We start from the raw sequence: 12,323 nt of genomic DNA, 5'->3' as shown, positions 1-12,323 counted from the left end.
GACTTCGTGGTGATTCACTGAATAAATAAAACACGACAAACACTGCCAGCGGCTCTTAGAAGCCGTAGTGAATCATGACAACATGTAGTACAAATGCACTGTATAAAATAAACAACATCCCGAGAGACCGGCTGCTTAAAGAGATACAAATTTACAGCTAAAAATGAGTTTACAAATACAGATGGCGAATGGAAATTGTGATGCAAACGTTATTCGCCGCCATGCAGTTTCAGTGTAGAAACTTAAAGACACAGTATTTCATTGGAGTTCATTTTTGGATGAAAGGTTGGTGAATATAAAAAGTCTGGGATCCATAAGAATCCCTGTTACTGCTCATTCAATACTGTGCTCAGCGCTGCTTGTTTTCTGTTTCTAATATTCAGAAATGACCCATTCAAGGGGAAACGTTTAAAGCTATAACCCACTGTACACAGGCCTCAACAGAATTTACAGCAACGACATTCAAAAAGACAAAGTCCTGCAACATCCCGGTGTCAGAGTACCCTCCTGTCTGGCAACTCAGTTTGCAGTTTTAGTGTAGAGAAAAGCTCAGTGGTACAAATCAAAATGCACTGGCCTGGCAATAACATTGTCCTCTATCCTACAAGTGTTGCAAGTGTTTTGACCTCTTCACCTTTTCCTCTCCTCTATCATTCCTAGGAAGTGGATGAAATCTCCACTCTTTACACTACAGTTTATCTCATTTGTAGTATTCCTAGGATCAGCTCTTTTCAAGTCCAGACAACACTGAGCAGTTCCCACTCTAGTGCCTCCCACTTCCTGTCTTTCACAGAGGTCACATGTAAGCAAATGCCAGTCTTTGTCACATTTTAGTTTTTCAGGCCTCATGTGTTGCCGTACCTGCCTTCAGACGTCAACTGAAGTCAAAAAGCTCGGCGGCGGGCTTCTCCAGTGGCGGCTGAAATATTTTTGATTTTTCCTGGATATTCTTTGCACAACAGATTTTCCAACGTCATCCCTTCAGCTCCACCACACGCACTGAAATATCACAGTCTCAAGAAGGTTACCAAACCATTAGAACTGTTAAATTAGCTATTTTTATTTACAAGGCAGACTACACAGAGTACAGTTAGAGGCTGCTTTGGGAAAAGGCAGCCTCGCTGCAGTTCTCAACACACACCAGCACAGCAAAAGCTCCTGAGATCAAAGCAAAATTAATGACACTTGTAAAGAACGCACTCAAAATCTACACGCACATATACAAAAATAAAATTACATGGATTGAACACAACTGGTAGAGATGACAAGATTTTCCCCTCAAAGTGTAAGTTAGACTCTGTAGCTGCAGTCAGTCCAAATCTAAGACATTGCAACTGACAGCAGAACATATCCGGGATGGTTTATACGCTTGGCTGCACCCTAATTCCAAATAAAACTCACAATAAATACTACAGTGACCCATTTGAACACTGCCGGTAATACCATTAAGGATTTAATCTGACTAATACTCTGTTAAGTAGGTTTAAAGTGTCTAACTAATTAATGGACACTGATATTTACCTAAAGGACATCAAATCCTACAGATTTTCAAAGGTCCTTATAGACTTATTTAGATTATAAAGTAAGTATGCTCTTTGAGATTTAATATTGACCAGGGTAAACAAAGAGTCTCGATCACTACAATTTGTGGGGTTTCCTGTTTTGCGTCTATGAGTGGGATCATCAGGATAGAACGATTTGCTCTACAGGCAGGTACAGTACTTTATTGTAAACTAGGGCTCATTTGGGGTAGCACGACATTACAGGACACTCTGATAGAAATCCACTGTATAGAACACAAGGTCTACGAATTTCAGTCATGCAGGATATTGATTCAAGTTCTATACATTACAGTTCTATCTAACAGGTCCCAAACAGTAATAATTAGTACGATATGAACCCTCAGCCTGTTGACTGAGACACAGCGACAAGAGAGCAGCTGAACAGCTTCTGTTTGTCCAGGGAGAAGAGGCTTTTCACGGCACAGTCCTTAATAGTCCATAATAACACTAAAGTCACTGAATGCTGCGATTTGCTACTGTTGTGTTGATTTATTTTATATCGTTTTTTTTATGCTAACATCACAGAGAAGGCGTCGTGGTGGAGGATCTGGAGCTCATGTCCGCCGAGGCTCCAGCCGGTAGGAGAGCTGCGTCAGCGCCCTCTGGTTGTCAATCACGCAGAGCTTCCTAACGTAAGCCCGGACCTCCGCTTGATTCTTGTTCGGCTGGCAAATGTCAGGATCTAACATTAGGCAGAGATAAAGCAGACAAAAAAAATTTGACGGGAAAGATTGTTTACAGTCTGTCTGCAAGGCCAACAGATTAGAGGATAAAAGTGTGCTCATGAATAATAAGCAGACTTACTGAATGGCTGGCTTCTACAGTGTCTCACTTGTCGAATTGTGTTTGCTATAATACGCTGATGGAACAAACAGAAAACGGCTTTAGATACTGTGCAAACATGAATGAAGAACAACAAGGCACTGAGAAAACTGCATGCATAAAACATGCTCTCTCTTCTTTCTGTGAAAAGGAACTCACCATTTTCTCAAAATTGACCATGTTGTCAATGAATGTCTTGTTGCCCTCATGTGTAAATGTCATATCTGTAAAGAAATAGGTTAAAATGAAGCACAACCCAAATCGTCCATCTTCAAGTACTTCCTAAAGCCCTGTAAAGCCCTGTACTGAGTCATACCTTTTAGAAGAAGTGGCACAAAGGGGATAATCGGTGGTTCCAGTTTGGTAACAGTAAGTCGGTAGGACCGGTGGTTCCTTGATGGGTCCTATTGCCAAACAAGTTTCTGGTGTTAGATACATTTATAGATCAAGTTTTTTTCTTTAAAACACATACTGTTATGCCACCAGCCACTTATTAGGTATGCCTTTTAACTGCCCATTGAAGCAAATATCTGATTGGTCAATCACATGGCAGCAACTTCATGCATTTAGGCATGATAACATGGTCAAGACCACTTGCTGAAATTGAAACCAAGAATCAGAATGAGGAAGAAGGGTCATATCAACATGGACCCAAATCTCTGAGGAATGTTTTCAGCATCTTGTTGAATCTGTGGCAAAAAGAATGAAAGCCTTTCTGAAGGCAAAAGGTTGTCCAACCTGGTATTAGTAAGGTGTACCTAATGAAATGGCTGGTGAGTGAACAGCCATGCAGTTGATTTTCCCTCCATTATTTTGTGCATCTGTCACCAAGACAACAGGTTTGAACCTAATTTTGTTTGTAATACTCATCACTGAAAACCAGATACATTTACAAAGAAAAAAAATATTTCCAGAAGAAGGATCTGTTTTACTCTGAGGAGACAGCAGACTTATACAACCAAAGCGGCAGTATTAGCATGGTTGAATACAACTAAAAGTTTATCCATAATGAATTTCAAAAGACTTGAAAATGAAACTCACCATCATGTTCTCAAACTCAGCATAGAACTTCTTAAACTTGGTGGGAAGTTTCTGTCAGGAAAAGCAGATGGCATCTCAGTGAATCGAGGATTTAAGCAACAGCAACATGCAGATCTGGTTCACAGCATAACTGTCCACGGATTATTAAAAAAAATAAAGTTTACCTCCCACGTCTGGCTCAGTCTGCTCACAGCAGGGTTGCTCATCCCCATGATGATGGCAAAGAATGAATTGAGGTTCTTAAATTCTCGACAGCTGCAGACAGACACACACAAGCAGAAACCAAAGTGAAAACCAACAACACCCAGCTCAGCTTCCTCTACTGTTAGCTAGAAATACTTCACTTAGTGATGTGCGTCCCATTAACAGTCACATCCTACTCACTGTGCCGCTATCTTGATGAACTTCTTGAGGAGCTGGACTCTCTTGCTGAGCTGTCCGCAGAGGCAGACTTCAGTGACGACCCACAACTGGACCTGGTTGAACCTCCTCAGGAACAAGTCTAGATTAGCCGTAGTTCGTTTAAAACTTTGGCAGCCAAACGTGTGGTAGAGCAGCTCGTGCTGTGGAAGAAGACAGGGGAAACAAGAAGAAGAGCAGGTTGAGAGGTGAGAGATCCTGCCGGTTTAACAACAGTCTGTGAAAAAACAAAACTGCTGAAAATGAATTGACTCTGACTCTAAAACAAAAGTCTTTGCAACACTTAATGTGGACAAAGGTGAGCAGGATACCTCATGAACACAGCTGAAGAGCTCCCAGTCAAACATCGTCATTTGATAAGCCAAGTCCTTGGAGCTCATCAGCTCAAAAGTTGACATGGAGCCTGCAGTGGGCCCTTCCTGGTCTGGAAGAGGAGTCTTGAAGTGCACAAAAACAAAAACCAACACAGTTTCTTTGTTTTCCCTCAGCATATAAAACTAATATCTTCTTGCTTCGAGGCCACTTTTTACTAAATACTAAGTGTATTTCTCGTATCTTCTATATATATTTGCAAAAAGATTTAATTCTAGGTGGTAATGCAGTTTAATAACAGCATAGTTCATAACATTACTCTCTTACTAGACTGTTGAGCTGCTCTCGAGGACAGGCAAATAATCTCCCATTGATGCTCAAAGTAGAAAACACCGATACATCATTTGGCTTCAAGATTTGTTTTTCTGTAACAAAAATCGGGACAGATTCGCTTTCACAGCCACATAAGACACTATCATGTGCAAATTCTTAAAAAGGTACACAAGATAATCTACGAGTAGATGATGCTGCAAGTTAATGCCTCTCCACGTTTAAGATGATCTGTTTTCTTACCACCCGCAGAGCTGAGGTGGACCAGCAGGAGCTCATCGGTAGTGCCGAGCTTGTCCGTCACGGCACTGATCACTTCTCGTCCCGTCGCCGCCACGGGAATCCTGATTGTAGTGTAGGTGTGATCGCTGCAGTACACCTTCAATAGGACTGCACACGCACACGTGAAATTAATACAGTGATATGGTATGTGACAGCTCCTGATCTGTGATGACAAAGAGCTGCTTCCAACATGAAGAAGCAGGAAGCTCACAAAGCTCACTGAAGGTTTTGCCTTTTTGTAGTCACAGACTGAATCATTCAAATATGAAAGCCGGCTCATTTCAATCAAATCAAAAGTTTATATTTTTTTAAAGTTAGCCCTTGGATCTCTGTTAGAGTGATGACTGGGGTCTTTCTCTGCCTCAGCCAGCTGTCACACACATGAATGACCGGAAAATAATCGTGTTGTGGATCTATGTTGCCAACCTATCCGTAAGATTTTGTCACACCTTTTGTGCAAACACAAGTGACAGGATGACAGGCAGGGTAAGGGAACATTCTTATCTAATCTGTCTTATGAAAATGGGAAAATCCACTTTAAATAGCACATTCCAAGGCAAACTGCTGTCAAAATGTCTTTTTCCTTCAGGTTCAATATGAGTAAGAAGAAAAATACATAAATCACACAAATGCACAGAACTTACTGTCATCTTGATTTCTAATTGGCTGTTTCTTCTGCAGCCTTTCCTCTCCGTTGCTGAACTGTCGTATTAGGGTCTTCTGTTGAATAAATTATATGACAGCATCCAGATAACTACAGATGAAGCCGACATGTGAAGTGGACTGTAAAATTTTATCGAAAGTTATATAACAGATGTACCTTTTTTGTTGCTTTGGCCTCTTCGGAGCTAAAGAAAAAAAATTAAAGTGATACAACGAATTTGTCGTGTGCATAAAGCAATGACAATAAATGTTCAGCCCACAGAAACATACTGCAATTTGACGACTTTCTCCAGGTCAGGTACCAAATCTTTCAAAGCTCTCAGCATACGGGAGTCATTGGATAGACTTCCATACAACTCCTACAGAGACAAAGAGGAAGAACCACTCAGACTATGCAGAGGATCTGTGTGATTTCCTACATTTAAAAGGCTCAATGTGCTCACCTCCAGGAAAAAGATCGCAGCAGGTTCCTCTTGTAGCAGGTAGGTATGTGCGTTTGCCCAGCGCAGGGTCATAATCAGGGCCCTCCTTTTACTGTTGAGTGCATACTCCAACCTCTCCTGTTCAGAGCCAGGCGGCGATGTCACATGGTACGTGCGCACAAGGTTAAAGGTAAATAGAAAAGCGTTGACCCATTAAAGTAAATAAACACAGGTATATGGATACCTACATCTATGTCTCTATTTATCCTCAATTAAAAATGTACCTTTCAAGCAGCTTTAGTTAAAATAAAGTGAGTTTTGAGATCATTCATTATGTTAAAAAAATAGAATAAAGCATGGGATGTATTGCGTTAACTGCACAGTGCTAAACTTACATTACAACAGCTTAGGGAAGAAATACCTGTGCAACTGGGATTACAACTTGTTACTAAGGTGTGAAGGGAACAGCTGCTCAACTGCTGCTTCAGCACTTCCACAAGCAGAAACTGATGTTTCACAATCTAAAAATGGCGCCGGAAGTGTTGTTACATTACGCAGCAAACCGTGAAGAAAACCAGGGTTATGCACCCGACATGAGACCTGTTTGTTTTTATTTTTTTGAAACGCAGTTTAGATACAGCAGGAAGGAAATAAGGAATTTAAAGACAAAAAGGATATTGTGACAGGAGCAGAGGGCACAGCTGGCTGTTGGGCATGAAGACACAGTGCATGAGGACAAAATCATCCACTGCTGGGTCTGACACACGAGAAGAAGCAGAGTCAGTAGCAAGAAACGAGCAGATATTTCATCTTTAATGCATTCATCCTGTCAAGAGATAGTACTAATCCAGAGTCTAACCCAGACTCATGTAAACCCCTGAAATTTGTTTTAATGCTGTTTTTCTGCAGCAAACCTTTTCAAACCACAGCAGAATATCCTATTTAATATCGTGTTTTACAGTAAAGAAAATACTGAATTATCAATTTCTTGTTTTAAAGTTCACATTAGTAACATTTTTTAATAAAAGACACTCTTCAATAATTCATAATTTATGCTATAGCTTATGAGTATCCTGCAATTTACTATCCTGACAGCATACGATCCCAAATTAATCTGATGATTCAGCTCTGCTACCTGGGTCACTGTGATGTATGTCCATCCTCATCGTCTCCAAGAAGTGCTCAAGAATCTTCTCTGGAGTTCCTGATATCACAGTGTACCTGCCAAGGTCACCAAGGATCACATAAAAACCCAAACATTTTTAATAAAATAGAGAGAAATACACATATACTGCAAACACAGTTTTAAAGTACTTTTAGGTACAGTGTGCATACACCCAAACACATACTTTATGTTTCCCAGTGTGGAGGCTCGAGGACTCTTTTCTAACACCAGCACAGGGTGATCGTGCTCTTTCAAACGCACCGTGTTAGCTTCCACATCCTGCGGAATAGAATAGTTCAAAATGAGTGCAGTACCATTCATCTGTCAGAGGAGGGAGACAAACATCACAGGGGCGGCGGCGTCATGAGCGATTAAAGTATTATGTGACATTATTGCTTTACACAGCTTCAGAGGATGATGCATATTTTCCCTCCCCTATTTTCAGATCCTGATAATACAGACACAGTTTTAAACAAAGGGTTACTATGTGAAATAAGTACACATGTGTACCACTGCCTTGCATCAGTTCTTTATTTATAGTCATTGGGAAGGAGGAAAGCAGATGCTGGCTTTAAAAACTAAATGTTTCCACCATTTTTTCTTCACTGATCTTCGATCAGATCAGGGATAACTGTCTGCCTACCCTGAGTATCCTGTTGAAGTCTTCCTTATCCACACGCAGGAAGTGACAGTTGTCCTCTCTCAGGACGATGGATGCAGCCCGAGGTGAATCTGTAACCAGGGCCAACTTTCCAAAGTCATCACCCTCGTGAAGTGTACACACCACACCCTGACACACACAGATGAACACACAACTTGCTCAGACACATGTTCAGTTTACAAGCTTAAGATCTGAAGAAAAATATCAGGAAGGACGAGTAACTTTCTGAATCATCTTTGTATTCTGTACATGCGTGATCAATCCACGTGCAGCGTATTTGCCTGTACACTGGTTGTGTGGTGTATGAGTACAATCCCCTAAGCCAGTTAATCACAGTGATGAGTCACGATGAGCTATGCACAGTTTGCCAAACTCACTGCTGGTGTTTCCCCAGACCTACAGGGAGCACAAAACGGCTCGGCTCTTTGCAGATCTGATGAGCTACATATTTTGCTCCATTACATTCAGACTGAATATCATCAAATGAAGCAGAAAACTAGAACAACGCTAAAGTATCAAACTAAAGAACATAAGCAGGTAGATGGATGGAAGCCTTTCAAGCGCACCCACACACCTTTCCATAGATAACCACATTAACGGAGCCCTTCAGGATGATGTACCATGATGTGCCTTCTTCTCCTTGGTTAAACACTGAAAGGTAATGAAAACAAACACATATTAGTCCTAGCACACACATTCTGTACACCTGAAGTTTTTCAAATTGTGAGGCATGTTTCTCCTCTTAGAGTCAGAACTCAAGTCACAAACACAATTGTTAAATCTAGACGTCCCTTTTAGAATATATAATTTTCTCTACATGGGTGTAGCACAGGGTGATGCTAATGGGTTAGCTATCATGAAGGTAGCTCTCTTTTTATGTGGTTAGATCACCGTGGTAACATCTGCTGAACACATAACCTGGTCAGGAGTAGGTTATATTTAGCTTCAGTTTAAAATTGGCTGCAAGCACCACATTATCACTGACTCTTTATTCACAATAAAAAGAAAAGAAAAAAATCTCTGTGTTCTCTATACATGCAAACTGTCGAGCAGTACCTTATTAACACCGCAGAACAAAACAGCAAGATAGCTGTAAATTACTGTAAGTAATATTAACACAATTTTAAGAACAACTACTCATGCACTACATAAAGTTACTTATACATTACTTAAATTTAATTACAGTATATTTATTTCTCACCTCCTTAGTAAACCTACCTTTAAGTATCTGTAAGTAAATTTAATTATATTGTGATTTCAAATAAAATGCATCGAAATTCCATTTAATTACAGGACAATTAGTCACAGGCCGAATTATAAAGTGTTACTGAGTAATCCACTGATGGCTGTTTCTATAAGCATGCTCCAGCTGCTAAAAGATAGATACACATTAAGACTGCACTGCAATCAATAGCACTAATGGAAATTTAAAAACTGATCTATGCAACTTTTTCTGCGCTGTTCTATAAATACTTTGTCTGGAGTAATCTTAGATCTCCTTTTTAAAATGGATGGTTCAGTTCAGTTGCCTCAACTTGTCCTCACAGGGGACCAGCACTGTCTGACAGGCTGAAAGACCTTTTTACAGAAGGAAAAATGTATTCTGTAACAGAAGAAGACTCACACACAGTTCCAGCTTTTGCATGTGACTCAAAGATCACCACACTCGCCAGTTCCCTCTTCACCTGCAAACCAAAACAAACTGCTTCAAAACTCTTGGATTTTGCTGCCCTGCAGACAAAAATGGAAACTAAACAAGAAGATGCCCAGATCAAGGTTTTTAAAGGTTATAAAAAGTGACCTGAAAGTAGGTAAATTACTGTTGCCAATATAATCTCTGTAGTTATTACAGACCTATTAATGGTATAATACACATTTCCACATGGCAGTAATGTGATTGCATAAACGAAAAAAAAGAACAACAAAAGTACTTCTGGAGCCTGTACACATTTAATTAATTCTGCGCATGGAAAACGCCTGCAAGCACAGGACAGACTGAGCACCACACTGTCGAGATAAATAGTATAACAGCTTCTTCTTCTTCCATTTTTAAACATAAAAAGATTGTGATCTGGGGTTCTGATGTATTAACAATGTTCTTGGCATCTTGTACTGTATGTAAAAGAGTGGCACACCAGCTAACTCACAGTGTTGGAGAGGTGAGCTAAGGCCTTGATGTGAAGCAACTCGTCATAGATGATCTCTAGGTCATCGCCTGTTCTCTGACCAGGCCTGCAGACACAAAGGAGCGAGTCACAATGCAGTCACCATAAACACTTCATGCATGCACATCAATAAAGTTTCTTATGACAGATGATCTCTGCCTATTCTTTCACATGCTTAGTACTTTATATGAAGAATGTTGGTATGACTGGATATGACTGGGTTCAATTAGCGAACACTTCAGCACTCTGGTATCGGAGGGGAATGTTAATTATTGGATAAAAAGCAACAATATATTGCCAGATGTTGTTGCTTTTAATGTATTTTGAATCTGTATTTCAAGAGTAAATGATAATACTGACGATTTCCTGAGGATCATGCGCAGCAGTGCATCGGGGCCAATCTGGGCAAGAAAGAGGATGGTCTCCGGCAACTCTTCCTCACTTTCCCTCTTCTCCTCCTCACTAGGTAACGGTGTGTCCTCCTCCTCATCGTCAAGAAAACGGTAGAAGAGGTATTTGTCATAGAAACCGAGCTCCTGGTCCACTGGAGAGCAGAGAAGCACACACAGTCAAAGCATCAGTATAAACGAGCGTGCATGCAGATGAACTGTTTTCTCATCTCAGAACATTTCAGCCTTGTTCTTTGAAGTGAAGGACTTTGAGATTGGATTCAATTTATATGTTATATTCATGCTTGGAAACTCATTAATTCTTACTCTAGCATTCAAAGAGAAAGCCTCCCTGATGATTGATGTTTAGATTCAAAACTCACATTCCAGCGCAGAGCCAAATGGAGACACACTGGCTCTAGTCTAAAACTAATTTGCAATTCAAAGTTTCAATAACACTTTATTCTAATTTACGCTCTAAACGATAAGTTACGCATGGAGTGTGAATAACGTCTCCCAGCTTTTCAGCTGCTTTGAGGTTTGGGAATTGACTTAGTAGGTTAAGATGACTCACGGAAAGAAATGAACCCAAAGATATGCATGATGAGAAACATCAGACTTAAGTATTACCATGATTTAGCACCCCTTCTTCTAGTAGTGCCTGCCACATCCCGACAGCATGGGAGCGAGTGAGCACACAGGCGCTCTGCAGCACCAGCCAGTCCACCAGCTCTGTGCCTACACAGCACTGTCTGCAATACACATGTAAACACACTGTTTACTGTATATTTACTGTGGGGAGGTTTAAAAATACTTAATGTAATTTTCTGTAAATCAACACCACATCCACAGAAAGCTTCCCCAAGCACTTGCAAGCACATAATTTTTCAGAAATACAAACAGAACTGCAGACCCACATACCTGTATGTCTTCAGGTGATACTTCCTGTCTCGAATCATGTGAGGGGCTCTGGACAGGATGGCGTTGCGGAGAACCTTTCCAGCTCTCTGCAGCTTCTCTGAGGGGATCTGCAGACCACAGGGACATCGGCTTAGGTGACTTCATCTAGTCCATCTAAATCTCTGACTGACTAGATTGAGATTTTTTTGTAAAATAGGCTGTGATAGAATCCATCATTTGATTGTTAATTTGGTTGGTCAAGCTTTAAGTGGTGTGTGTTGGCAAGAAGAAGTTTGGGAACCATTATTTATCCAGGATTGTGGTCCGATCGCAATCTGACTCAAGTAAGAATCCACAGTTGTTTCTTTATTGGATACACTAAGTAGTCACTCACAGTGCACGCCAGGAAATGAAATGAATTTAGTAACTTGTTTAGCAGCAACAATAACCATCTGATGTTTCCTGTAGCTTCTGCACGGTGATGAAGAGTCATTTTGGAGCCTCGCGCCCATAAAACTGCTCTTGCTCATCGATATTTATGGGACATTTTGGTTAAACAGCCACAAAATCTCAGTTTGCTTAAGATCAGAACACGAGCATTCCAACAGATAAATTCTCCTCTTGTTAAAGCACTCTGATGTTGACTTACCTTTGTATTTTGGTACATTGTATTGATGCAGTACTCAACCTTAAAGTTAGAGTGTTTAAAATATCACCAATAGATGTCCACAGATTTCTGTTAACTGACTTCTGGTTTCTTACCCCTCCCTATTTAAATACATAATCATACACAACTCTATGACACAACACCTACGACTTCTCTTTTCCTCTACCTTTGTTGTGCTACATATGTATATGTATATGTATATGTATATGTATATGTATATGTGTATAAAATGCAATTATTCAGGATGGCGATGTCCATCCTGGCCACTGTATTCAGGACAGCTGGGCAACATGGCGGCTTCCACAAACCATTGCCCACCTTTATGTATTTTTAATGATTTAATTCTAATTTTATGACAATGCATCTGTTTTTTGGACATAATCACACACTGATCAAATATATTTATGAGTACAATGTTCTTTTTTCTATTAAATAAAAGAAATTTAAAAATGGTTGACTGCACATTGTAGTGTCATGTCATGGCCTACCGCCCTCACATTCTCGTGTAAAACTTTTAGTAAT

At 40.3% G+C, this 12,323-nt stretch overlaps 1 protein-coding gene across 2 annotated transcripts in view; it reads right to left on the bottom strand.

Annotated features, from left to right (window-relative positions):
- Positions 1 to 1,035: 1,035 nt before the first annotated feature.
- The window catches only part of LOC308383803 (rap guanine nucleotide exchange factor 4-like), a 28,986-nt gene continuing 17,698 nt past the window's right edge, over positions 1,036 to 12,323 (bottom strand). For both annotated transcript variants that reach the window (XM_080861925.1, XM_080861924.1), the window contains exons 7-30: positions 11,156 to 11,262; positions 10,865 to 10,986; positions 10,206 to 10,389; positions 9,828 to 9,912; positions 9,305 to 9,365; positions 8,255 to 8,331; positions 7,663 to 7,809; positions 7,204 to 7,298; positions 6,990 to 7,075; positions 6,533 to 6,611; positions 5,876 to 6,026; positions 5,703 to 5,791; positions 5,590 to 5,617; positions 5,414 to 5,489; positions 4,731 to 4,877; positions 4,485 to 4,582; positions 4,157 to 4,282; positions 3,810 to 3,988; positions 3,590 to 3,680; positions 3,426 to 3,476; positions 2,701 to 2,788; positions 2,544 to 2,608; positions 2,367 to 2,421; positions 1,036 to 2,244 (exon numbers count right to left, since the gene is read on the bottom strand). In XM_080861925.1, coding sequence (XP_080718051.1) covers positions 2,117 to 2,244; positions 2,367 to 2,421; positions 2,544 to 2,608; positions 2,701 to 2,788; positions 3,426 to 3,476; positions 3,590 to 3,680; positions 3,810 to 3,988; positions 4,157 to 4,282; positions 4,485 to 4,582; positions 4,731 to 4,877; positions 5,414 to 5,489; positions 5,590 to 5,617; positions 5,703 to 5,791; positions 5,876 to 6,026; positions 6,533 to 6,611; positions 6,990 to 7,075; positions 7,204 to 7,298; positions 7,663 to 7,809; positions 8,255 to 8,331; positions 9,305 to 9,365; positions 9,828 to 9,912; positions 10,206 to 10,389; positions 10,865 to 10,986; positions 11,156 to 11,262 — 2,415 coding nt within the window. In that variant the 3' untranslated portion in view covers positions 1,036 to 2,116. The remainder of the gene's footprint in view (positions 2,245 to 2,366; positions 2,422 to 2,543; positions 2,609 to 2,700; positions 2,789 to 3,425; positions 3,477 to 3,589; positions 3,681 to 3,809; positions 3,989 to 4,156; positions 4,283 to 4,484; positions 4,583 to 4,730; positions 4,878 to 5,413; positions 5,490 to 5,589; positions 5,618 to 5,702; positions 5,792 to 5,875; positions 6,027 to 6,532; positions 6,612 to 6,989; positions 7,076 to 7,203; positions 7,299 to 7,662; positions 7,810 to 8,254; positions 8,332 to 9,304; positions 9,366 to 9,827; positions 9,913 to 10,205; positions 10,390 to 10,864; positions 10,987 to 11,155; positions 11,263 to 12,323) is intronic.

The sequence above is a fragment of the Rhamphochromis sp. 'chilingali' genome (genome assembly GCF_963969265.1).
Source record: "Rhamphochromis sp. 'chilingali' genome assembly, chromosome: 16".
Lineage (NCBI taxonomy): Eukaryota > Metazoa > Chordata > Actinopteri > Cichliformes > Cichlidae > Rhamphochromis > Rhamphochromis sp. 'chilingali'.
The sequence above is the reverse complement of the archived record's forward strand: the minus strand, read 5'-3'. Positions and strand labels throughout refer to the sequence as shown.